The following is a 26160-nucleotide window of genomic DNA, read 5'->3' on the forward strand; positions in this document are numbered from 1 at the left end:
TTTGGATTACGAGCCAACCGAGTGTTTATTAGCTACAACTGATAATACACTCAAAGTAATTAATACTGACCGATAGTTATCTTCGAAGTATCATGGTGTGACTGAAATGTCAGTAAAATCACACCCAGCGTATGAGGGCGTAGTCTATCTTGAAAAGGCTGCTAGCAGTGATTTGGTGATTTCTTTATTGTCTTTTGAGGTGTAAAAACGTAAGAGCAAAAATAGCATTCAAATTCAATAACGTAAATGAATTTTCTAATTATGTTAATGTCAAGGCGACATTTTGAAAGTTTTCTGTACGGCATATCAAAAGTAGTGAAAAACAATCCAATCATTTCCGAAGAATTAGTCTACAACACGTCTTTTTTACCTGTGCACCCCATATTTTTGCAGTGGTTCAATCTAGGCTATAGTAAATAAAAGGAATGAAACAAAATAAAGGTAATATAGGGGTGAGCAGGTTAATTATTGTGAGGGTGATATGCCCTAAGTGAATTGAAATGTTTACACGTCATCAATAGAGAGATTTAATATTGGTATTTTCAAATTCTACTGATCTACACTGCGCATGCGGCCAGACGCAGATTCGAATTGTCGATTCATTCAGACAACTCTTATGTACAAAAATAGCATATAAATTCTAAAAGCTGTAATCTTTTCTCCACACAGTCAGTCAAGTACAATTTCTTCTAATTAGTAACACTCGTGACGATGATGGACTTAATTTTCAGAACAGGAAATATCATTACTAATTTGCTATAAAATACGGCAAGACAATATCTTCGTCACCTTCTCTCTGTAAAATGTTTATTCTAACACCTACGCTTCTAAATGTGAATAAATATCAGTAGGAAAATAAATATACGGTATAAAACACGACAACAAGTGGAGGACGAAATTATTGCACCTCGGAGTCTACTGGGCTGTCACACTTTAAAGGTTTTCGGTTACAAATATTCAACATCAATCGTTCGACAACGTTCGGAAGTATTCGGTCATGTTCGGTAAAATATGCCCTTGCTAGAATCATTCTTCTTGTACTGTCAATCGATGAAAGTACACGATTGTCTTATAACTATAAGTGAATATTTTGATATTTTCAAATAAATCATTATTTGCTTATTAATAATTCAAACTTAATTACTTTTGGCAGTACATACTTTTTTTCTTAAATATTTCACAAACACACATAAAATATCCAGATCTGTTACTATGACTACGACACTGAGTTATGTTTAGGTCATTCCTAAACATTCTAAAATTTCGTTAATTATTTTTGTATTTTTTCCACACGCTCAGAAATCAAAAACGTCAGACAGTTATTGAATACTGTCTTTGACTGCTTCAGAATAGTTATAGCGCCCCCTTCAGATTGTTCTATCTGGGGAACTACTGCATACAACGTGGAATAGTAGTTTTGATATTTTACATTTTCAGAGAAAGAGAAAGTGTTTGAAAAAGTCCAACGTATGATTTTTTCTTCTGGTAGAAGTTTGACACTAGGTAAAGTTGTTTGTTGTATCTGCTTAGAAGCGAGCTATGTTTGTCTCTTCTTTACTCCACAGTGACTTGCTTGGGTCTATATGCTACGGTTCATTTGAACATTTCTTACTCTTGCCTGTACTACTTCGATTGCTTATCATTTTTAAAACAGAGTTCACCGAACAGACCATCCCATGTCATTTCTGCCGAAATTTATAAATCTTCACTCTCCAACATTTCTGTTTGAATAGGTTTGTTAAATGCAGGTTTAATGGGACGAAAATCAGGCGTGGTGGACTGATTTGCACTGCCTGGTGTCCATGCTCTAGGCTTAGGATTATAGTCCATGAACGAGGGTGAAGGACTTTTACTTTGTTTCGGTAGAACCAAGGGTACTGCTGGCGTTGGATCGGCTGAACCAGAATAATCTAATGCTGCAGGAGAACCAGGTGTTCTATCACCACTGCTGCCAACTGGGGACCAACCTTTTATCTTTGGGTTGTAGTCCTGGTTGAAGGAGTTGCCACTTGACTCATTCTGTACTGGCCCACTTGCTTTGAATTTTGGTCTAATCGCTGGCACACTTGATGGCTTAGGAGCACTCTGTACTGCAGGGGATTGAGACGCCCATGATGGTGATGGTTTCGGCTTTGGTTCTGGAGGCATTTTGCGTGAGGGGGATGATATCATGTGTTTTGGCAGGGATACTTCAACTACTGTTGGTCCAGTATCAAGATGTTCAAATGCCTGATCTACTGATCCTAATGGAGATTCCATCGCAGCTTCCCATGGTGTCTTATGTTTGGCAGTTGCAGGCCTTTGCTCAGATGGTTTTGTTTTGGAGATGCTCTTCAGAGTAACCTTTATACCTCCCTTCGAGGTAACACCATCTGGTTCATCATCATCATCATCATGAATTGCTTGTGGAGCCTTGACGTTGGTTTCATCCACCACAAACTTCTGTACACGCTTCTGTCGTTTTGCAAACATCGCTGAAGCTCTACCACCTCTTGTCTTCAAATCCTGGGCAAGCATACCACACAGATCAGGCGTTACAGCAACATGTTCACATTTAGTTTTATCCCTCAAATTGATATTAAAGTTCGTAGGTTCGATCGTTATGGTGCGGGGAGCTTTTGGAGTGACTGGTGCGGCAGTATTTCTGGGTGAGATAGGCCTTGTAGGTAGTTTAAATTGAAATAATCTGGATGGATCATAGTCTTCATCATGAATAGACATAATTGGTGGTGGTGGGGGTGGCTGAGGGGTCATTGGTTGAAATGGTGTACCAGGTGTTGTTGGCTGATAGAGATCTGGCATTGATTCTGTATCGTAGTCTTCAATTGGCCGCTGACCAAAACCCTCCACGGTGTACTTTGCTGCTTTCTTCCTTCGTTTTGCAAACATCTTAGCTCCTCGTGCTTGTTTATTAGAGGGAAACATCAAAAGGTCTGCTATCTGCTTACAGATTTTCCTTGCATCTTCTTTTGTTAAGTCAACTTCAGTTTTGCTCTCATAGCCATGGTATGAAAATGGTCTGTGCATTTCAACTGCAATAAAATGAAAAATGAGCCAGATTGAGCATTATACACAGAGCCTATGATTCGACAAGGTAAGTTATGTTTCACCAACAGCGAATAAATAAGAAGCATTGGTCAGCTTGAGTTTGTTAATGGGCGAAATATTAAAATGCATTTGTTTGTGTGACATAAGGAAACACAAACGAAAGCAAATCGATTATATTGGTCATTATTATTATATAATGAAAGTGGAGGTATGTTGTCTGTCCACCATACAGTGAGAAACCTGTATTGGCTCTTGTAGCCTTCTTTCCACTTGTGTCTCGTATGGGTTTGATTTTGCTCTCAGGTGACAGAAAGGATTGAATTCCATGCATGCAAATCTGCAGTACATGAAGTACAAACTGGACTTAGTCAAGGTTTCAGGAGACCATTCGTGGGAGACAAAACACATTTGGAACATTGACATATTTCAAACCATTCCAACTCTTGCCGAATGTTCAATTCAGGTGGCATTTCTTGGCTCTTGAAGGGTGGTGCTACAGTTTGCAGGTGGTTTTAAGCTCTGTCAAGTTAAGTATTGAAATAATTCAAACTTACTTTTTGATTTTGCTCTTTTCTTGACTTCTATATTAGCTGGATCCCTCTTTGGACCAAAACCGGCAAGAATCAGGCTAGGATCATCTAGTATACTTGGGTTGTCTTTAGATTCTGTTTCTTGGCTGGGTTCTTCTTCATGCTCAACCTCTGGAGTTTCTTCTAATCTGTGTATTTCATTTGGAGTTGCTTGGGTGATAGGAGTGACAGGTACCTCAGAAGGCCCACTATTCAGCGACAGTGCTCCGGGTGAGAATGTAATTTCTACCTCCTGACCTATCTTTGGTGTGCTTGAACCACCCCCTGGTTGCCATACCCCTTGTTTTGGTGCTGCAGTTGTTGAAGGGGAGGCATGAAAGCGAGGAGTTGGTGCTTTGGCTCTCGTTGGCGCTGTGTCATGAGATGTTGTGACTGTTTCCTGATAGGATACAGTTGACGACTTGTTGTAATTAGGTTCTTCATGTTTCTGTTGGTTTCCAGGTGACCAGACACCAGGTTTGGCAGTCGTCCCAAGTGGAGCCGGTGAAAATTTGGGAACTTGAAATTTAAACTCTAGGGTACCAGACTCGTCACCTGAAGTAACATGAACATGAAACATGAAAGAAGTGAACAAGTTAGTCAAATTTGTATTCTGCCTTTGCATGCCGCATGGCAACATTTTCACTGATTTCATTTTGACAGATTTAAGGAACTGTAGTACGAGTCTGGGTTATCATGGTTACAAGCAAAATGCAAGGTACAGTCTTTGGAACAAAATGCTTTCTCATGACATTGTCATAACATCATAACACAACTTTATGATGATCAACACCAAACACAAGACTATGCATACATATGGATTCTTGGGTAATGGGAGAGGAAAGGGGAAAGTACATGTTACTGGTCGATCGGTTAATTCACTATCGATACTAATATGATTCAAGCGGGTTAATTTTTGTTACCGTTGATAATTGCATTGTTTGTTTCTGCCGGGGAATCAAGCACTGCTGTGGTCTCAGTTCGAGTTTCATGTGTAGTGTCTGTAGTGACGTCATCACCATGCTTTTCAACGACAGATTTCGTTATTTCGCTTTGACTTTTTCCACCACCTGTTGTTATGTGGATCACAGTTCTCTTCCTCGTGGATTGAGACTCTGTAACCGCACCTGGAAGAGATATCCACATGCTTCACATGCAAAACAACATGACCCCAGTAACCAATCAAGATGAAAAGGCATATCAACATGCAAATATAACCATGGCATACGGTAATACAGGATATACTAGTAGTAGTAGTAGATCGAAAGTTATGCAAATGAAACTTTCTCAACAAACCAATATAATAACCATGAAGTTCTCAAGTGGTGGAAGTCACTATATATTGTCTTGGGGCACTTAGTTAACACCACCTTGTTCAGTACTAGTTCAATATGATGCTCTCATGATAAAACAAGAGTTTAATTCTCCAACTAAAACAGTTTATACTAGTCTATACGTCCTAATATAAATGACCATGCATAAACACAACAATCATGGCTGCATATCTTTAATGTTACAAAAAGCGAATATTGAATATTCTTCAGGAAAATACATTCTATTGGTCAATCCATTAATTTCATATACTTTTAAGGCAAGATAGTTAAAGTAGAATACGCCTGGGGATAAATTCTCTGAAAATCTCTCCAAATTTGCCATATAAAAGCTTGTCCCTGTACCTTTGAAATTGGAAAATAAAGTCGGGGTTCACCGTCCTGTTTTCAAGGAAGTCGAAAAGGATTTTCCATTTTTTCATTTATTTTCCAACAGAGTAGACCTATAAAACACTATTCGGCGGCCATATTGGATTCTAAATGAGTTAATTTTTTGATATTATTTTAACTCTTTCAAAATATGCTGTTGCCTTGATTTTTGCTCGATTTTAAATGAGAAAGGGTTTACATTTTCTTGAAGAAAGTAACAGCAAAAGTTTAAGACTTAATTCCGAGGCGTAAACTACGTTAAATTGTTACCGTTGATTAGTGTATTATCTGATTCAGGCACAGTTCTGGTTTCTCGAGTAGTTTTTGTTGTCTCGTCATCACCATGCTTTTCAGTTACTGTTTCAGTTACTTTCTTTTGGGTTTTCCCATCACTTGTTGTGGTTTGGATAACTGTTCTCTTCCTGACTGATTGCGACTCTGTCATAACACCTGCACAAGAAAGATTAGCATGCATCACATGCAAAACACAGTCTCATAGCCAATCAAAATTAAAAAGATACTTTTAACATGCAAATTTAGGCACATGACAATGTTTCAGTTGTACGATCGTATGATTAGTGGCTTGACTATATGTCGTCAAAAATAAACACGTAGATAGTACAATTAAAGTTAAAATAGAACTTCAGATGATCATACCATATTACGAGTATCAATTTTCAATCAACTTCAATCATGTCAATAACCCTTCAGGACGTTCACAGACCACGTGTCATAGACGTGACACCACCATGCACAACACTTTCACCTATTTCTGTCTTTAGTTGCAGTTAACACCATATTTTATAAGTTGCTGGGATTATGGAAAACATGCACCAGATTGACGAGCAGTTTATAAACGAATTGTACTATGATCTCATGAGAATGAATGTAATGTGTAAGTACTTTCTAGTCATCACGCTCACCTGGTTCTTGTGTTATCGTCATCGACGTTGGTTGCTGTTGTCGGATATCATTGGCTGTATTCGCCAAGTTGTTATTTTGTTCTCCCCTGAAAACAGATATACAACAGATATTTAGGACAAAGGGATTGCAAAAACAACTTTGTTGGTCTTCTTCAATAGTTTAAGCAATGTCTTGTTCCGATAGGCTGACATATTATGTACTGGTGACTGAGACAGAAATGAAGTGATGCTGTAGTGACAGTAACGATCTCGATATTAAGACGTTGAAAATATTTGTGATAGCAATGATAATGATAATGATGATGATGGTGATGATGATGATGATGATGATGATGATGATGATGATGATGATGATGATGATGATGATGATGATGACGATGATGATGATGATGATAAGGAGGAGGAGGAGGAGGAGGAAGAAAGGAAAAGGACATGGATGATGATAGTGATGGTAACGATGATGATAGGCGGCATAGTTAGTGAAAATACAAATACGTGCTATGGCAAGGACGGTGTGAAGTATCAAACGCCTAGCAGCTGACATCAACCTTCAAAACCCATGTTCAAAACCACCACTACGTTTGACAAACGCCCTCTAGAGATTTCAACAACGCTATATCTATATATTTAACTCACAAATTCACGCAGTAGGTGTCCAGTGACCCGACACTGGCCTACGATGCCTTTGATTGGTCAAACCAAACCACAACATATGTCAGGATAACAGATATCACATTTTCTCGGTATCAACTGTTTTGTGTCAATATTGATGTTCTGTACTATCTTTGCTGTCAAATAGGCAGTGATAAGAGAGACCCCCATAACTAACTACAAAGTGAAAATCAGAAGCATTTAACGAACAATCACGATTAAAAAAAAGAAGATAAATCCGTCGAGCCAGTTATTATGAAAATTTCATAACAATAAAGCAATGCTGCTTGTTATGATATCCTTGAGTAATTCTCGTTTATTATTCACATAAACGAAGTAATTCTCTGATCGCTCGTTTGAGGCGTTATCTTTATGCAGAACTAGCGACCAAAGCGATGGAATCTCAGCTATGAGATTAAAAGCACGCCTCCATTTCCTTCATCAAACTGTCTTATGAGAAATCAATGCACAACTGCCCGAGAGAATACTGTAGATGCATCGTCGCAAACCACGACCGTTTTACGGTACCGTTCTTAACGAGCCGGTCCCTCCCGGTACTAATGGAGACCGCTACAAAGAGGCCTTCACTTCATATGTGTATAAAAATGTCAATTAAAAGTAATGGGCAAATAATTGAGAATTTGTATTAAACACAGATGGGCACGCTCTCTGAGGTATTTTGAGCGAGGGCAGTAATATAATACGAAGCGACGTGGTATTTCCAGAAACAGTCATATCAAAGAACAAGTGACTGCAATAACTAATATTGTTGGCTAACAGCGGTCGACTGAAGAAAAAAATCTCGAACAACAAAATGGCGGTAGTCAGTTCCATCAGCTATTCATGACATTTCAGTAAAGATAAGCGACCTAGAATAAAAACAAAGCCCGGAAAAAAGTTTGTACACTACCTTGCGTCCCACTCATACATGATTTAAGGTCCTACGGTCGGCTTGACGTCGAGAATTTATCTTGATAACGAATGACAATTTAACTGTATTTTGAGCTAAACTCTGTTGTAAATACGCAAGCGAGGGTCGCCGGGCATTCAAGAAGGCGAAGTGTATCCTCGAAATAACATAAGATCAAGACGAAAACGTAGATACCGTAACGCCACATCGCAGTTGTGGTCGTTTTTCATCTACGACATAAACAAAACGTCTATCGTCACAAACTTGGACAGCCTCAGAAAATGAAAACATCTGTCGTGTCGTGTCCTTGTCGAGAAATCCACTAATGCCTTCATCTCTAAAATGCTTAAGATATATAACATAACGAGCAACCTGTATATTGGTCGATTTGATAATTATGTAAACATAATCTTGGTACAAATCCATTTCTGTGATTATTTTTTATGTTAACCAAAAAAGTACGATGGTGTGAAAAAGTTACTAAATATATTATTTATTCAGTTGATACGATTTCGATGCGTTGTGATTGAGGTGATGTAATAATATCGTTTTCATACATTTCATTGTAGTTTTCGATTTAGTATTTCTTGATAAAGACCCCCTTTCCCTTTTAGACTCAGATTTGTAAATTTAAAATCTCAAAATTATTTTCGACAAAAAAAATATTTTTTGAGTTTTCCTGGTCCAAACAACAAACTATTAACACTACAAGAATTTCAGTTCTGTCTGTCTCGATGACTTGGTTCGACAATACTCTACTATACGTCGATAATCTTTCCAATAATCCGCTATATACCGCAAGGTGATACGAACCGTTCCGGTAGGGGACATGTACTTTGCATGCCAATTATTAACGATAGAGGAAATGATAATGCAATAGAACGGTGCGTTACATGGCGTGGATAAACCAATCTGAGTACAGTACTAACATTTTGTGAAGTTACACGAAAAAGACTGGTATTAAATGGAAACTTTTCCAAAATTCTTCATGACTGTCAGTCGGAAAGCCAATTATTTGTGGACGTGAAATTATTGGGATTCCCCTGAAGCTTGAAGCTATAGAAATAAAGCAAAGCAGAAGGCCGAGCAGTTTCAAATTTCATGTAGAGGCCAGAATGGGACATTGTGAATTTTAACATCCAAGCTAACTGCAATGGGTGTTTGTTATTCAAAGATCTGATTCATGGGCATAATGATCTTTCGCACCATCATCCCCATGCTTCTTGTTTTCGTTTTGTCTTTAAAATATTAATAAAAATATGTATTGGAATTCGGGGGCAACTGTATAACACTTTATGGTGGTTTGATAATACTGAATACATAATTTATGTGCGTTCTGTATGTGTTCTCCTTCTCCCCTGGTTTGCCTCATCTGACCGCTGCGGGCCAAGAAACACGATAGGGCAATCAGAGATCATCAGAGTAATGTACTCACGAGTACAAAATAGAGATATCACGATTCACATTCATTTCATTATCTTAAAGAAATTAAAACAACAAAGTAGCAAAAATCACATCAGTATAAACATTATAGTGACCAACAAAATGAGAGACAACCATCGCAGTGTTCAAACTAATGCGACGGGCAGGATGGTAAACGTTTCTTTTATAGTCCGACGGTCCGACCACTTTACAATTATTGATGTTACAAACTCAAATGAATCATGTCAACATTCGGAGCCATGAAGGACTTGTTGATGTGTTTACAAACATTTTCAAAAAAGTTTGAAACAAAAGTGTACAATAAAAGTTTAGACGTGTAACATACTAATAAATTACTATGTCGACAATATGATACAGATGGCTGCATTTACGTAATGAAACAACATATGTTGACCATGTTGTACATAGCACAGTCCTTTTGAATTTTGGGGATTATTTTCTTATAAATTTTTAACGAAAAGGGCGACAGAATTTGACCATTTTAATTAATCTTGCATTTCAAATGAACGACGGGTTGAATGACGTCATAAATTTATGCAAATCATCTCACCTGACGATTTCTAAATCGAGGCTCTCTGTAGCATTATCGATGTAAGTCATGGCTACGTCACGGGAGATTCCCCTGCAACTACGACCATTGATTGTAATGATTTCATCGCCTTCTTGTAGTTTCGCTAAATGAGCCTTGCTTCTCCTTCGGACCTAAAAATAATCAAGAAAACAGAGTCAATAAATCATAGTTTGATGTGACTGCTATTACTGTAACTTCAACTCCATCAATCAACAAATAGCAATATGTATCACATCAATATAACTCATTATCTATCCAATATATTTGTTTGTATTATATTATATTGATATTAAATATACACACGGGGTAGCATGTTTACTTTCTTTGGAAAATATATATAGAAAATTGTATATTAATAAATAGTTATGAAGGAATGGAAACTTTTCATACATAAACACTATAAATAACAACGAATCTCCGAGAGTTGATTAAATACGTTTGTTGTCCTTGATCAAACTCCAGTATGTGTATAAACGTTCTCTGGTGGTTTGCACGTTTATCACAAGTTTATTGCTTTCTGTTGACATGTAGCTTTTGGTATGCCTCCATTGTGTTCTATTTAAAATTATAAGACCATCCAATCTATCTAGTAATGTCTTCGATAATATTTCATAAATTCGATCAGTACCTTAACCCACCCTAATTAAAGCCAAACTGTGTATAATTAAACACAAGTGGGTATTTTTCATCAGCTGAACACACCACATACGTTATGTGACGTAGGAATTTTATACTGAAAATTAAACCTCATTAGTTTAGTACAGCATTTATACAGTGACATTCCACTTGAACTTTAAACGTTAAACATGTTAAAAGAGATATTTCAATGATAACAGCATGAACTTAATGAATCTTTCCTTTTACAAGTTATTCGATATCTCAATGTTATGAAGGTTTGAATTCCGATGGTGTACACAGAACAAGGACAATTGAGTCATTTCTTCAATGGGTCAAATCACCATCTCTCCCACGCACTATCATGACATTTTGAGGTATTTCTAACCAGGCATAGCTTTATGTTATGTGTTGATGTTGATGTTTAAGTCATTTCTTGATACATTGATGTGTACTTCGTATATTTATGCGTTGGTATTTACGTCATATCTTTATGCGTTGATGTATACGTCATAACTTTATGTGTTGGCATTTACGTCATGACTTTACGCATTGATGGTTATTATGTCATGAATGTATGTGCATTTACGTCGTGAGTTTACGCGTTGATGTTTACGTCATGACTTTTTGTGTTGGCATTTAAGTCATAACTTTATGCATTGTTGTTTATGTCATGACTTCATCTGTTGACGTTTGCGTCCTGACTTTTTTGCATCGCTGTTTGCGTCCTGATTTTATGTATTCATGTTTACGTGATGATTTTGTACTTTGTTGATGTTTATGCCATTACTAAGAATAATGTTTACACACGCACAAACAGACGGACGGACGGACGGACAGACAGACAGACAGACAGACAGACAGACAGACAGACAGACAGACGGACGGACAGCGTACCAACCCTACAACATCAACTTAAATTGTTCAGTGCGAAAACTTTGGTAAGACAAATTGTCAATATTTATACGACATGAGACCCTCAGGCAACTCAATAGTTGCTTGGAGCGCGAAGGTCACCGTTATATCTATCATGGATAACTTATGACCATGTTTGCTTCAATTTCAGCAGTTTATATATTTTGACGATCGGTGGCCTCTGGCCCGAACCTAAAACTCATATGACCTCAAATGTCCAAAGTCGGACGAAATGTGCAATTTAAATACAAGATCTGACATCTTCCTATTGGATGAAAAGCATTGGATCGAATTAAAAAACTATCTTAATGGTTTCATAGTATTTCCTTATTTTACCGTATATAAGGGAAGCTCCATAATTTAAACGTAATAACAGGGAATGGATACATTTATCTTTCTAAAGTATAGTATATTCAAAGGTCGACGTTCCGATGCCAGGTTTGGGTGCCTGACAGCACTACTGAGTCGACCGTGATGAGGTCAGAAAAGGGTATCAACATGGCGTACCTGACAAGGACAAATTTGTAGTAAATATGCCAAGGTGACAGCATGCGCAGATAAGAGACCAAGTGACATGCATGTTTTCCGATCTCAACACCCTCAAAAACAAATCTGTTTACTAGTTATAAGTCTACTAAATGTCATTCACAGCGCAGATTGAAATACATCACCATATCGTTCTTCTTTTAAAAAAAAAATGATACTCGTGCACACAGGTGCAAAAATGTCAAGTCTTCCGCGCCATCGACATCGTTTTGTTACTTATTACTGTATACTTACTGTACTATTACCAGATCACTGTACACTGGAGCGCGGACCTGCACATCTTTCGAAACAATTTACTTGGCATTATTTGAGCAAATTTGTATTTCCTAATTAGCATGAAAAGTGCAGCTAAGATTAAATCAGCCTCACTACGTGAAGTGCAGAAAAAACATGATTGCTAGACGGATAAAAGACTGGTTTCTTTCTCTATATTTGTTCACACGTGCTGAACAATTTTTGTTTTTTAACATAATGACTTGACTGAGTAACTACAGACGTGGACATACGCTATTTTCGTCGGAAGCTAGTTTCGTAATATTTCGGTTAATTGAAAGAAATGTGTGTCTCGGACGGACGACGTGTTCTATAATGGTGAGTCAGTCACCAGATATGCTAAGATATCATTTCGTTCTGGAATTTAAAACATATTTAAAGGATGAACCAGACGTACTAGAATAATTTGGTGTTTTTTATAATAATACTCTGATTTGAACAATTTGTAGTTTTTGGCTAAATACTTCCTCGACTTTTGTATTTTAAGATGAACACTGCGATGGCCGCGAAGCTGGTTATATTCAGTTCTCCCTGGTTATGTCAAGTTGTAGTTGGTTATATCTATTTTCAGCATCTGGTTATGAAAGGTTATAGTTGGTTATATCTACTTTCCGCATCTGGTTATAGTTGGTTATATCTATTTTCAGCATCTGGTTACATCTAATTGCATTTGATTGCAATCATATTTATAGCCCCGTCACGTGATATACCCATAATCATGACTACTCTATACGATACAAATACTAGTACCTATTCTTCATCTTCCGTGCCATGATTGACACTAACCGTGGTTGTGTAGGTGTTCACCTGGATACTATTATCGAAGAACACACGTGGGATAAATCATGTATTCTTGGCATCCATACACAATTTTAAATCGAGATATCGTAGAACGACCTTTATAAATGTATAAAGAAAAATAACATATCGCTTACATTACCCAGTTTTTCTTATACAAAGCTCTTCCAAAGGTTTACGTTTAAATTCTTCAAATGCGTATCATATACTACCAAACCAATGAGACTAGACACGGAGTAACGTTTTCTGTTACAAATTTCATAAAATAAAATTCAGACAGGTTGCTCACAAGTATATTATAAATTGGTACATTTTATCTGACTGTGAACACAAATCAACATCACCGTCAGATGAAACAAGAAAGATTCAAACACAGAACTGTTTATTTGTGTTCACAGTGAGATCAAATTATACTTTACATGTACATCACTACATGTGCCTTTCAGGGCCTGTATGTTGTTTTGTGTAATTCGTAGCAAAATATGTTATATGAGATGTGGTACAAGCACTACTTCATATGATGCGACTGCGCAAAAGTGTTTGTGATTTCACGAGAGTTGAGTTTGGGGTCAAAGGTGAAGAAGGTCAAACATACAGGTCAAGTTAGATTACAGAAATCGTTCTTGGACTATATGGCTGTTAATCTCCTTTGAATGGACGTAACTGTTTCTAAATGATCGTCTACCAACGTTATGCAAAGACACGTCTTCGCCAGAGTGTAAATAATGAGTGAATTGAGCCTATATACAAAGGTAGATGTGTTTACAAAATGTACCTAACTAAGTACACTCATACATTCATGACGTTACAGTTATACCAGTGTAATTAGCATAAACTCCCATTGCTTCGGTACTCTGGTATCACTGAGCGTGGCCGCATTTCAATATAGTACAAGAATAAATATTTACCGTTTCCCTGGGAAACGATTGGGAAGGCCAGTAATTGTAGAATACATTGTCATATTCTTTACTTTTTAGCCTAAATACTTTAAAAGCAGGCAATTGAAAACACATTAGTATCGCATAGAGGTAGTTTGTAGCTCCTAAAAACAGTTTCACGCAAGACTAATCTTTACAAATGAGGATCGGGACGACGCATAAAGAGGCCAGTTCAGTATGGTGTACCAATGGTCATTCATGAATATTAGCTACCAGGTGAATCACACTTAGCAACAGGTGACAGATCTAGATCTGTCATGTCTCTGATGTTGGGAAAAATTACATTTTCTATGACCTATGACCTCCGCGTGTAATGTTAAAATTATTCGCGAGCTCGCTTCAATGGCAAAATTAATGAGAGTATGCAAATATTTCGATGACGTCATTTTCAAGACGTGAAGTATCAATGATAGCGCGGAACATGTTAAATTTTTATAGATGGCAATGAAACGAAGCTCTGTATTCATCTACCGAAACCATGTCCGGTATGGCAGTATGGATATTTTACAGGCACTGCGTATCTTCATTCGTGATAACCTCACAACATGTTAGATCACATCCCTGGAGTCTGTCAAATATCGTGCAAATTACTGAAATGAAAGATGCAATACCCACTATGGGGCATAGGAACTGTGTAGTTTCATACCGCAAACTTGACATATATGTACGACTACGAGTTGGGGTTAATGTTGTATGTCGTCGTGCTTCTTTCTCTGGCACATCAGTTGTCATAATGCCGGTGTGCTAGGATATCTTTGAATGTGACTTTCTATGACTAAGTCTCGTTCACTAGACACTCTCTATTGGTATTTTTATTACACCTGGAATATACATTTAGTATTATACTAAAAGCCAGTTAACCTGAAACAACCTAACGTCGTCTGACTGACTTGACAAAAATCCAACTATTACTAACATTGTTACGTTTTATCACCTGGTTGGACAACAATCTACATTATTTCGTTTTGCTCGACAATAATGCATATTTATTACATTTTGATCCTTTTTTACAGTGTGGATCACTGGTTGCTCAAGCACAGAAAATCCAGCAATGTTGGTAAGATTTTTGATTTTTGTCTTGGAATCGTCATCATCATGGAAAAATGTATGATGTACACTAATAATGATTATGTACACATATAGATTTGTAAATCATATATGTAATCCATTGGGTATGGTGTTGTAAACGCAAACGCCAGTCATAACATTTTAAACAACATCTAAGGGTCACGACTGCATGTCAGTTGGTTTTAAATGTCATCATAGTGACCTTTATATACATAAAGTTTTGCTGACAAATTGAGTAGCTTGAATACGTGAAAAATCTGATAAAGGTAGAATGTAGCCTAAAGACGGATTTCCCTGAAAATCACAGTTGTTAAAGTGTCCATACTTTGCATCGTCGTAAACCACAGCCTCTTTTACGGCAACGTCCACCATCGTCGTAAACCACAGCCTCTTTTACGGCACCGTCCAAGACGCACCGCCATCGTCGCAAAGCACAGCCTCTTTTACGGCACCGTCCAAGAGGCACTACATAGTTCGTTGCTTCAGTAGAAATATGTGCTCTGGCTTGCGACAATGATATTTCTTTCTTGTCCTTTTTGAAGAATGTTGAGGGTTCACTATGTTTATACAGAAATCAACAATCTTCTATTTTCGCATATCGTTAACATGTATTCGACGGCCATATTGGACTCTAAAATGACTAATTTTTGATATCATTTTGACCTTTGTTTCAAACATTTTTAGTGTGTCAACTACTTGAATTATGTTACTAAACATGATTGTATGTTAGTAAAGTTAAAACAAGAGCAGACGTTATCTTTGTATAACGTTATAACAATGTATTACAAGTCTGTCTGGAAATACGAAATCGTAACTCATCGAGACATGAACAAGCACATATTCTTACACACGTTATATTACGTGAGCTCGGCGAAAGTGCATCCTACAATACACGTAACTACCTAGCTACTGGAACGACTGTAAGAGACTGTAAGACTGCCTGATGTCCGCTGGTTGACGTGCCCGGGTTGACGTGTCATCTTTGCATCCTGGCTAAGTTCTATTAAAGTGCACTTTACCAGGTCTCGTGAAAACGTCCCAAATTTCAAGTTGTTTCGTTTGTGAAAGTCCAACTGGAGGTACATGTATTACGTGTCAGACTGCGCATAAAGTCTGGTCTATTTCCTTGGCAAGGATGAGACTGACGAATAACATCTGACAGTTCTATTTTGTATTGGTATATCAGTTTGCAATCATTGCAACCAGACTGTAGAACTGAATTGTTTGTCCACATTATGTAGTATCATGTGAAACTCTACTTACAGTATGTTTCTGAAATGAAGCAGGCATTTATTACATTTCACACATGTTATCAATTATTGTCAGAAGAAGTTATATCTGAATAGGTTCAACTACGAAATGTATTTATTTTTTTGGTTTATGATTTTATTGAATATGACAAAATATTTCTCTAGTAAGTTGTTATTGAAATCACATGTGTTTTGGTCGAAATAGCGGATTAGGGTTTTGGGAACGTAGTATTGAAAACAGACTAGACACGTTTCTCGCACGAGTAACTTATCAAATTAGAAAGCAGCGAAGAAACATTATTTGAATTGTGATCATGTTACATACTTTTTATACTGGCAACTTCAACCTCAGCTCAGTTATCCGATTTGTTTCAAAATCAAATTTAAAGTAACTCTAACCATTCGAAACTTTGACACACGAAAGGTTAATCCTGGTCCCTTGGAAATCGTTGTCAAATTTGGCTATTCATCATATTGACATTGTTTTCAACTAAGGAAATCGTCAATCTAGTATTTTACCATAGTGTAAGATTTAACACAGTGTTCCGGTGGCCATTTTGAAATGTAATAAGGATAAAATCTTTTACATCGCATTTGTGTTCTATTTGAAAACTTTGCATTGTAAGTTGGTAACCCGTTAATTTTCTTCTTGATGTTCAACGAGCACGGGTTGGAATTTCCTTGCGCAAGGTGACGGCAAAATTTTAAAGATTTTTTCTAGGGCGCATACTCTCTGCAGAGGTGTGAATACGGACTGAAATGCATGACATGGGTCACCACACTAACTAACTGAAATAGGTCAGTGATTTTGTTGTGTAGGTGTACTTTGTATTTACACTAATTCCATTCATTGCAACCAGGTAGCATTTATATAAGTCCCGTAAACTTGCCCTAACGACTTGCCGCTATAACAACACTGTACTGTAGAATAACATTCCGTTCCATACCAATCGTTGTAAGGTCATTCATTTGTAACCCAAACCTTTGCCCTCGTATGGTTAGTCTGAAGAGGTATTTAGTATTACTATTAGATCAGAAATGAATACAGTTGCTATGCAAGTACTTCACAGTTCTTATTTGTGACTCTAAACAGACACAGAAGTATTTGTGTTCACGATCAGCGTCTACTTTAAACTTGTCAAAAATAAACCACTAGTTCTCAAGTGGATGACGCAAATGAGAACTTCAAAAGACCGCCTACAGCCGGACCTAAAGTTTACGGTCAATATCGTTTTTTCCTGTCCTAACTAGTCTCAAAGATCCATCTTTGTTTCCGCTTATGGTAGTGAATGGGTACATAATTTAAGCGTACCAACGACTGGATTCTGTCCTCACCGTGACTGTCACGAAATTTAGTGCCCCCCTCCTGTTTTCTTTTCAACAATAGTTTTCCCCTATTCCGTAAACAAGTGAACGCTCTTTTAATAATTTTTGGCATTCGACCTTCTTTTGACTAGAGTTGAAGGCTAGATTCAACCGAAATAAAATATTCTTGTAATATTAAATTTCAACGTAATATGCTTACATCATTCGGATCCAGATTTAAATTATATATTGAATATATCAAAGTTCAATAATAATGGTATGACTAATATTTTAATTCTCAATCTATAAATATCTTATGTTTATCAAATAATTATGTTTATTAGAACTGTAACACGCGATGAAATATTTTCAAAATGTATATAACTTCAAACAATGAAATATTATCAAACTTATAACGACATAAATATTCAATTTATGTACGATGGAAATAGTTTATATCAGCAGTAAAGATGTCCCTGAAACAAAAATGCGTCTAAGTAAACCTGTTGTGAAGCCGTGAGTAAAACTGGAAACATTTAGTGCTATTTGATTGAGATAAAAGTATGTGGCGCCTGAAGGGAGAAAATGAGACCGTGGATTATACAGAATTCCATTAACGACTACATGTTTTGAGGCGTATGGCACGTCGTTAACGATAAGTCAATAGCTTTCAAATGTCAATGACTTTCCTTTCAGCCGCCAATCAATACACTTGTTACATCGTTTAGGTGTAGGAAGATGACTAAACTTTTGACATTTGCCATGTTTATGAACTTTGGTATATATTATGAAACGTTCACATAACATCGATACATCTGTAAGTATACTAACGCGATGACCAGATTTTGTTTTCAATGTTTTCAAATAAATCAAATTTAATTACATTAAATTAGTAATTAGAACAAAATTGGATCAAATTTTCGACTATAGTTTGACGCCTCAGCAGACTTTGAATTTTCAAGAAGTTTTCAATTTCGACATTGCGAAATACAGTAAGTAAAATAATGACTCAAATACCAATCGTCAATATCGTGTACTAAATTTGTAGTTAGTTTATCATATTTCTGTAACTCAGTGACCTGTAAAAAAAATTCGCACGACCGCAAATACTGACCACTGAGTTGAAAGACACTTACACATGACTCTATGTAATTATATCTGTCGACTTCCCAAGGGTTCCAAAATAGTATGAGATTGGGCAGTTTGACGAAATACATGCACTTTTTTGCTGAAATCCACATTTTAGAATGGTTGGAGTTCGATGGCTGATGCTATATCCTTTAGTCTTGGTTACTTGCAACGGATGTCGATCGTCGTAAACCACGGCCTCTTTTACGGCATCGTCCAAGACGTTGACATTGTGATGAAAAATAAGCTGGTTTGCAAGAATATGGATGTCCCCATCATCCGCAAATTGTTCTTGTGGATTATAAAAGTGTCGGCTTTAGTGAAAAATGTAATTTGCCATCCATATTTTGTTCTTGGACTGAAAAAGGCGTTAATTTAATTAAAAATACAATCAATTAACTATCGAGGTTCCATCCATAATTTCGTTGATTTAATTAAAATGTTCCATCCACAATTTGTTCTTATGAATTAAAAGTATCTTTAATTAACTGTTTTGTTCTAAAAGCGTCATTTCATCAATAAATTACAATGCTATTTAATTAAATTTACTGACCAATATATTCAGTGTTTACATGCAGTAATTAGACTTTTTGTTTTACCGAAATTCTGACCCAGACCAAAATCTCAGTCCTTGTCTCATTAGACCTGATATAGACCATACGAACATTCGATTTCTTGGTCGATATCTAACTTCTGCTCCACGCGCTTCACGTGCATTTAACAGTATAGGCGCGCGTGAGAATAAGTCGACCTTCTTGTTCTATTTTGACCCTCTAGCATTAGGTAAAATGCTATTGCAGGTACCTAGAATTGGCAATCTTTTGACATAGTGTAATTCAAACCCCGGTTATTATTTGACGATGTTATCGTGCAAACAGACATAAAACAACCCGGGTAATAAAGAGACAAGTTTATATGCATTTCATGAGGGGATTACAAGGTTTTTCATTTTCTAAGTCGAGGATGATTTGTCACTCGCACAGTATGATTACAAGTACATTAACATTGTGACGGGAACACAGTTACGGTTATACTAACTTTACAGAAAGTCCTTGTAGGCTGTACTGTTGATGTTAGGTTTTTAAACAAATTGTTTTTGGATACGTATTGTAATGTAAAGTTGACAGTTGTGACCTGAAGTTCTTCAATACGAAGATTTAACGAGGGAAAATGTTAGTGTATCTAGGCGCTATCACTATCGCTAGAGGCACAGATAAAGAAGAAAAGCACTTATGGAATGCCGAGGTCTTTTAATAGCAAGTGTATGACACACGGTAAGCTTAGTACGCTTTTGTCTGAACTTTCAACTTTGAACTTCGTTGAGTAAAAGTCACATCACATCACATCACAGAGATAGCGGATGAGATTTATAATTATTTTTTGAAAACATAACGGTAATGTGAAATATGACGTCATCATAGAGTGTGACAGGATAAACGATAGAGTAACACTAACAGGGATATTGTTGTACGACACTGATACTACTTGTACAGTTGATTACATATTATTACCAGGAATGGGCATGAATACACACAAAGAATGATATTAATTCCAAGTGAAAACGTTTGATTTCATAAATGAGAAGATATGAATAAGCAGGGAACTAACCATATCTCTACGTCCGTCTGTCTGTCAGTCAGTCAGTCAGTCAGTCAGTCAGTCAGTCAGTCTGTCCGTATGTCTGTCTATTTGTCTGTCTGCCTGTCTGTCTGTCTGTCTGTCTGTCAGTCAGTCTGTCTGCCCGTATGTCTGTCTATCTGTCTGTCTGTCTGTCTGTCTGTCTGTCTGTCTATCTGTCTGTCTGTCTGTCTGTCTGTCTGTCAGTCAGTCAATCAGTCAGTCAGTCAATCTGTCTGTCTGTCCGTATGTCTGTTTATCTGTCTGTCAGTCAGTCAGTCAGTCAGTCAGTCAGTCAGTCAGTCAGTCAGTCAGTCAGTCAGTCAGTCTGTCTGTCTGTATGTCTGTCTGTCTGTCTGTCTGTCTCTGTCTGTCTGTCTGTCTGTCTGTCTGTCGTCCTCTCTCATATTCCCCTTCCTCTTTATAAAATAATCTCTGTCATACTTTATATAGCATGGCTACAAATTTCCATACACACTATTTTTGTCAGATGCGTATGATTTACAATTTATGCAGACGACCAGTTCTTGTTTGTGGCATGCAGAAATACTACACCAAGTATCAGAGGATGGGACCCTGAATATTTCAGGCCTATATTTTACATCTATGTATTAATATTTCATACTTTGGTATTTGATATTTGTAGGCGACTATCTATTTTTGTAACTTATTATTTCGTCCAAAAACTAGAGACTCTAATATTACCTCAAGTTGGTAAACGTAACTCGTGATATCTTGTACGTCCTTGTAAAATTCCACAACTGCTATAGAAAGTGTTTGGCACGTATGATGCATTATTGTTACGTTACTATGTGGTTGAGCAGTTGTCGAGTGATGTAATTGCAACCATATACATGTATATGTTATTGGTAAGAAGATATTTTAGACGATGTGTGGCATACAACAATTTGGTATGGAATTTCTAGTACCGTATTTAACTATTCTTTAAGTAATACACTGAGTGCAAAATCAATCTGTTAAAAGCCCAAAACACTGTCCACATTTTCTCGTCTGGACTCCACGCTGTCTTTCTCTACAGTGCGGTTGAAAAAAAACGTGAAATGATTTGGGGGTAAACCAGAGACTTGACTAAAGGGCTGGATAGGGTACAACTTTAGGCAACATTCTCCATTCATTGATGTACTTGAATGTGAAATGATGTATTCGTTGCTATGATAAATGTAAGAATATGTCCTGAATGATATTTGTTCCCAGTTGGCAAGCACTATTTCTCACTTTATCAGTGTGGAAATAAATAGTAGAGTTGGCGAAGCTATAGGATATGTATGTATGTATGTATGCATGCATGCATGCATGCATGCATGTATGTATGTATGTATGTATGTATGTATGTATGTATGTATGTATGTATGTATGTATGTATGTATGTATGTATGTATGTATGTATGTATGTATGTATGTATGTATGTATGTATGTATGTATGTATGTATGTATGTATGTATGAATGTATGTATGTATGTATGTATGTATGTATGTATGTATGTATGTATGTATGTATGTATGTATGTATGTATGTATGTATGTATGTATGTATGTATGTATGTATGTATGTATGTATGTATGTATGCATGCATGCATGCATGCATGCATGCGTGCATGTGTGTATGTGTGTATGTGTGTATGTATGTATGTATGTATGTATGTATGTATGTATGTATGTATGTATGTATGTATGTATGTATGTATGTAAGTAAGCCTCGGAGCGAATACCACGAAATATCAACAGAATATACCAACAGCAGCATTGTTTGTATCATTGTTTGTGTCAGTATGATCGTAAAAATGATTTTTTTTCTTATATTCACATCACTTCTACAAAAATGATGTGTGTTAATTAACCCGAAACCAAACAAACATCTAAGAAGTCATACTGTGCCTGACCTTAGCACTGGTTCCGTCATCTCTACGTGCCCAGTAAGTCAACCACAGCGACTTCCAAGGACACAAACTGTGTATAAATCGTCGAACTTTCTCCTACTCAAGGATATTATCTTACTTTGTGTTAAAAGTTTGACTTTTCGTACATTTGCTGTGACATACATGTACTGTTTATAGTACGAAACAGATTACCCAATCCAGTGCCTCGTCTCAATCACATTTTGGGATACGCTAAAGAAAAGTTAGAATAGGCAAATCAAAGGATATACAAAATTGAAATTTCACCTTGAAAATGTCGATAGAAAGTCGAGGACTTACTCGAAACAAGCTATCACTATTTACAGTTCGTAAAATAATGTTTTAGTGTCATAGGGTAATTATTGTAGGGAAGAATGCATAGGTGATCAAAGTTTTCGCTAAGCGGGATATAAAATTTCAAAAGAGATAGCGACCCATTCCTAAGTTTTGTGAGGTCTATTAAAAACTCTCCACGCTGCTGAAGTAGCGACCACTGTCGTAAATCTGGCAGAAGCACGAAATAGGCCACAACGATATAAACAAAATATACTCATAAACAGACATAGACAAACAAGGAAATAAATTATAACTTCATTTAACAAATACCCAAATTATATATGACTTGTGTACATGGGGCACACAACAGTCAAGAACAAAGTAATAACTCCAAATAAACCATGATAATAATGTGATAAGACGTTTGCTCGAAACCAATTCCGAGATAAATCACGCCTTTCTATGCATCGTAAAACATGACAGTATGGTTTCCGGGCTTTAAGATGATTTTGTTGTTTTCCAACTACATCACTTATAAGTATGTCTGGATTCTAGAGCGTACAAAAAGTTACAAAACACCAACTTTCAATTGCTTTAAGAAGTTTCTATTGCTAAGTAATCCGTCTTCAGAAGAAAGAGGAGGCTGGGGGAAAGAAATCTTCACAAGGGAAGCACGAAAGAGGCAACCCTAGACAAAGACACATTTTGTTGGCTTTAAAACCCCTTCATACCTTTGAAGCCAAGTTAATTTGAGTTGTCTTTGTGACGTCACTCTCAAAAAGTGCGTATCTGTCAATATGACATATAGTTCATCACTTGGTCCAAATATTATGTGTACCATTGTCAGTTTATGAATATTACTATGGTTTTAATTCCTCGATGCATTCCTGAACATTCAAAGAAATGCGAGTAGCTCGTTTGATCTATATTGTTTATTTATAATTTCATAAACTGAGTAAACTCATTTTTGTATGAATTTCAATATAGTTTGATGTTTGACGAAAGCCGCAATTATTGGCAGCCAAGCATTGAGATCTTGTAAGATAGCTCATCACAAAGGAATGTATACATTCAATGGTAACTTTTGACTCGTACAATGACACATGTAATTTGACTTTTGTTAAGCACTTTCATGCTCTCGTTCTTTAGAATTGTTTGTACATTTGCTACAACCTCGACCTATATTTTAAATTGTATATATGCACTGTGGACATGTGGTCTAAATTATGGGAATAAATCCACAAATAACAAGCAGACCTTTTTGATACAATATTACGAGAGGAGAGACCACACCGCATATATCTACAAAGTCCGTCTACAAACTTAACATACTTCGTAGATACAAAGCCATTTTTATCGAGCCCTTCTTTCTAAAAATGCTGTGACTTAAAAAGTCTGTGTTGAACTCCGAACCTCCATCCGCGGCTTGCTTGCATGAGAAAGGTCGACGCACCATTGAAATGTCCGACAGCGGTGTCCGACACACAGGGTCAATGATTTTACTGTCGGGACGATGAGTGTTTGTTTTTTGAAGAAATACACGTACTAGGTGACTGCTTGGTAGCAAGTCGTTACATAAAAACATCTCAAGTCGGTGATATAGTGAACTACATGCTTATAAAAATGGATGGCGTGACGTCAGCACGGCTGCCTTTATAGAATTGTTTACAATATCCCGTCCAGAACCTCTATGACAGATGGTTTACATTTTAATATACAACACATAGGTCACGCGTACATTGAACGTCTGTGATTTCATAACTCGTCGTTATGAAATATAGAGGCCCTTTCCCTTAAATTTTAATCTAAATAGATAAAATAATTACACTTTTGTTTGAAATTTGTATATTTAATTATATACATACTGTAGTTAAAGTGTAGTTGTGTAAATAGCGTGGATCACAAGGCCAGGTAGCCTTGCATGATCTGTTGACCCTTTGTGTGTGTTTACTCTCCCGAGACACCGACTTTCTGTGTCACAGTGACGACAGATCGTTCCACTGTATATGTACAGTTCTGTCGAGTATTTGTATACCAACTCTGGTGTCCGAGCAACACAGCAATCACTGCGGTAACAAATGGATATCATTAACGACATTAAGAACCGTGGCAGCAGCAGCTAGCAGCGAAAACAACAACAGAAAGACCCCACAATACACTGCACAACAAACACACAACAACATGTACACCTATAAAACGTAAGTAGCAATAACATATACAACATTAATCTTGCTGTGTCGGTAACATTGACCAGATTGCACGTCATTTGGTTCCCATAAACCTAAATTCTTGATATATGAGTGAAATGAAAACACTTCAGATATATTGACTACGCCAGACATTATAATTTGTGTGTAAACCCGCCGAATAACGCGTATACGATAAGATTAAGATGGCGAATTAATGAAATCTACACGGCACGTGTTAGACATTAAGATAAAGAAAGACACATATTCAGTAAATCACAGATTGTAGATTTTATCAGTGAATGAAATTTGACATAAGATGTAATGGTCAACACAGGGTCTTTGTACGTACACATCAAACAATAGAACAGTGGAGAAGTAGTACGTGAAGAGCTGGTCGACAAATACTACAAAAGACTTCTATATGTAGTCAGGCCTTGTTATGTAAAACTCAACTCAACCATAAACAATCCGGGTCTATTCTTACCTAATCCAATACTGCCTTACTTTTAGACTCGTGTAAATCAGTTCCGCGCTCTTATAAGTGAAATTTACGGACAAACGGGGAGGGTGACTATATTCAGGGCTTTTGAAACGCAAGAATGATGCTAAAACTTAGTCCTTGTGAAACACAAGCAATCAAAAAAGTATTAGAACTGTCGTGCGTCGTTTTCACAGAGACCCGAACAATCAGAGATGAACAGTCACGGATTGTTTGTGTGTATCCTTTGGTGGATCAAGGCGTAAGTCCACATTACGTCACTCCAAATGAGACGGTCTATGATTTTGTTTGCAGCAGTCCGAAAAGTCTGCAAACTTAAATATTGGCGACACATGTGCTGTGCGTTCTGATTCGGTACACACTGGGCAGACATGCATAACATGTATCATCTGACGTACGTAATATACGTATGGGGTGGCAGAGCTTCAGATTTACGAATGTCTTCTATATCTCGCACTAGGACAACATTGTTTCAGACAAGAGATGGTGTTTTTGAAGAAAAAAAAGATGTCTCCATGTTCACCTCAAAGTATAACAGAAAAATACTGACGAAACTATTAAATTTCGTCCAGGAATGTATGGCGCAGATTACTTATCTGTTACAAGTGTCTTTTGTTCGCCGTAAAATATCATTGTAAATGATCAGTAAGTTGTGAATCTTTACCTTCGAAATTGCTACGGGAAGACCTGTGCCTACTCCTCCTTGTAAACGGAAGCCCCAGGGGGCTCCACCGGTAAGGTGGACTCGAATCATCTGTCCGTTATGCTCTCTGTCGTATGGGGTCAGACAGTAGGGGGATACAGAATCATCAGAATGGAGGCTTCATTCCAGGGTTGCCTTATCACTCCACCATCCCAAGTATGGTACGTATTACAACCAGCGCCAAAGAATGTCAACTCGATGCAACACAGCCTTTACTGATGGTGATGCCCCGTCAGTGTATAACCCCGCCCACTTTTGGATCGGTCAGTCTACGAAAGCGTCCGTCTCATACGTATGCTCCGGTGCC

General features: G+C 37.1%; 1 protein-coding gene across 4 annotated transcripts; it reads right to left on the reverse strand.

Annotated features, from left to right (window-relative positions):
- LOC144451965 (uncharacterized) lies at positions 1–26160 on the reverse strand. Of its 4 annotated transcripts, XM_078142896.1 has the most exons (7): positions 25815–26160; positions 9795–9946; positions 6241–6326; positions 5588–5767; positions 4541–4744; positions 3603–4172; positions 1–3032 (listed from the first exon to the last, which is right to left on the reverse strand). In XM_078142896.1, the coding sequence occupies exons 1-7, from the start codon at positions 25902–25904 to the stop codon at positions 1696–1698; spliced, it is 2619 nt and encodes an 872-aa protein (XP_077999022.1). In that variant the 5' UTR covers positions 25905–26160; the 3' UTR covers positions 1–1695. The 4 variants fall into 4 exon arrangements, with proteins under 4 accessions (XP_077999022.1, XP_077999023.1, XP_077999024.1 ...); XM_078142897.1 differs by lacking the exon at positions 5588–5767; XM_078142898.1 differs by lacking the exon at positions 4541–4744.

The sequence above is a fragment of the Glandiceps talaboti genome, chromosome 22 (genome assembly GCF_964340395.1).
Source record: "Glandiceps talaboti chromosome 22, keGlaTala1.1, whole genome shotgun sequence".
NCBI lineage: Eukaryota > Metazoa > Hemichordata > Enteropneusta > Spengelidae > Glandiceps > Glandiceps talaboti.

Coding starts and splice junctions, on each gene's coding strand:
- LOC144451965 (XM_078142896.1), bottom strand. CDS start 25,904: ATGATTCGAGTCCACCTTACCGGTGGAGCCCCCTGGGGCTTCCGTTTA. Junction 9,947..25,814: donor TTCCCGTAGCAATTTCGAAG/GTAAAGATTCAC, acceptor GATTATTTTTAG/GTCCGAAGGAGAAGCAAGGC. Junction 4,745..5,587: donor AGATAATACACTAATCAACG/GTAACAATTTAA, acceptor TATCTCTTCCAG/GTGCGGTTACAGAGTCTCAA.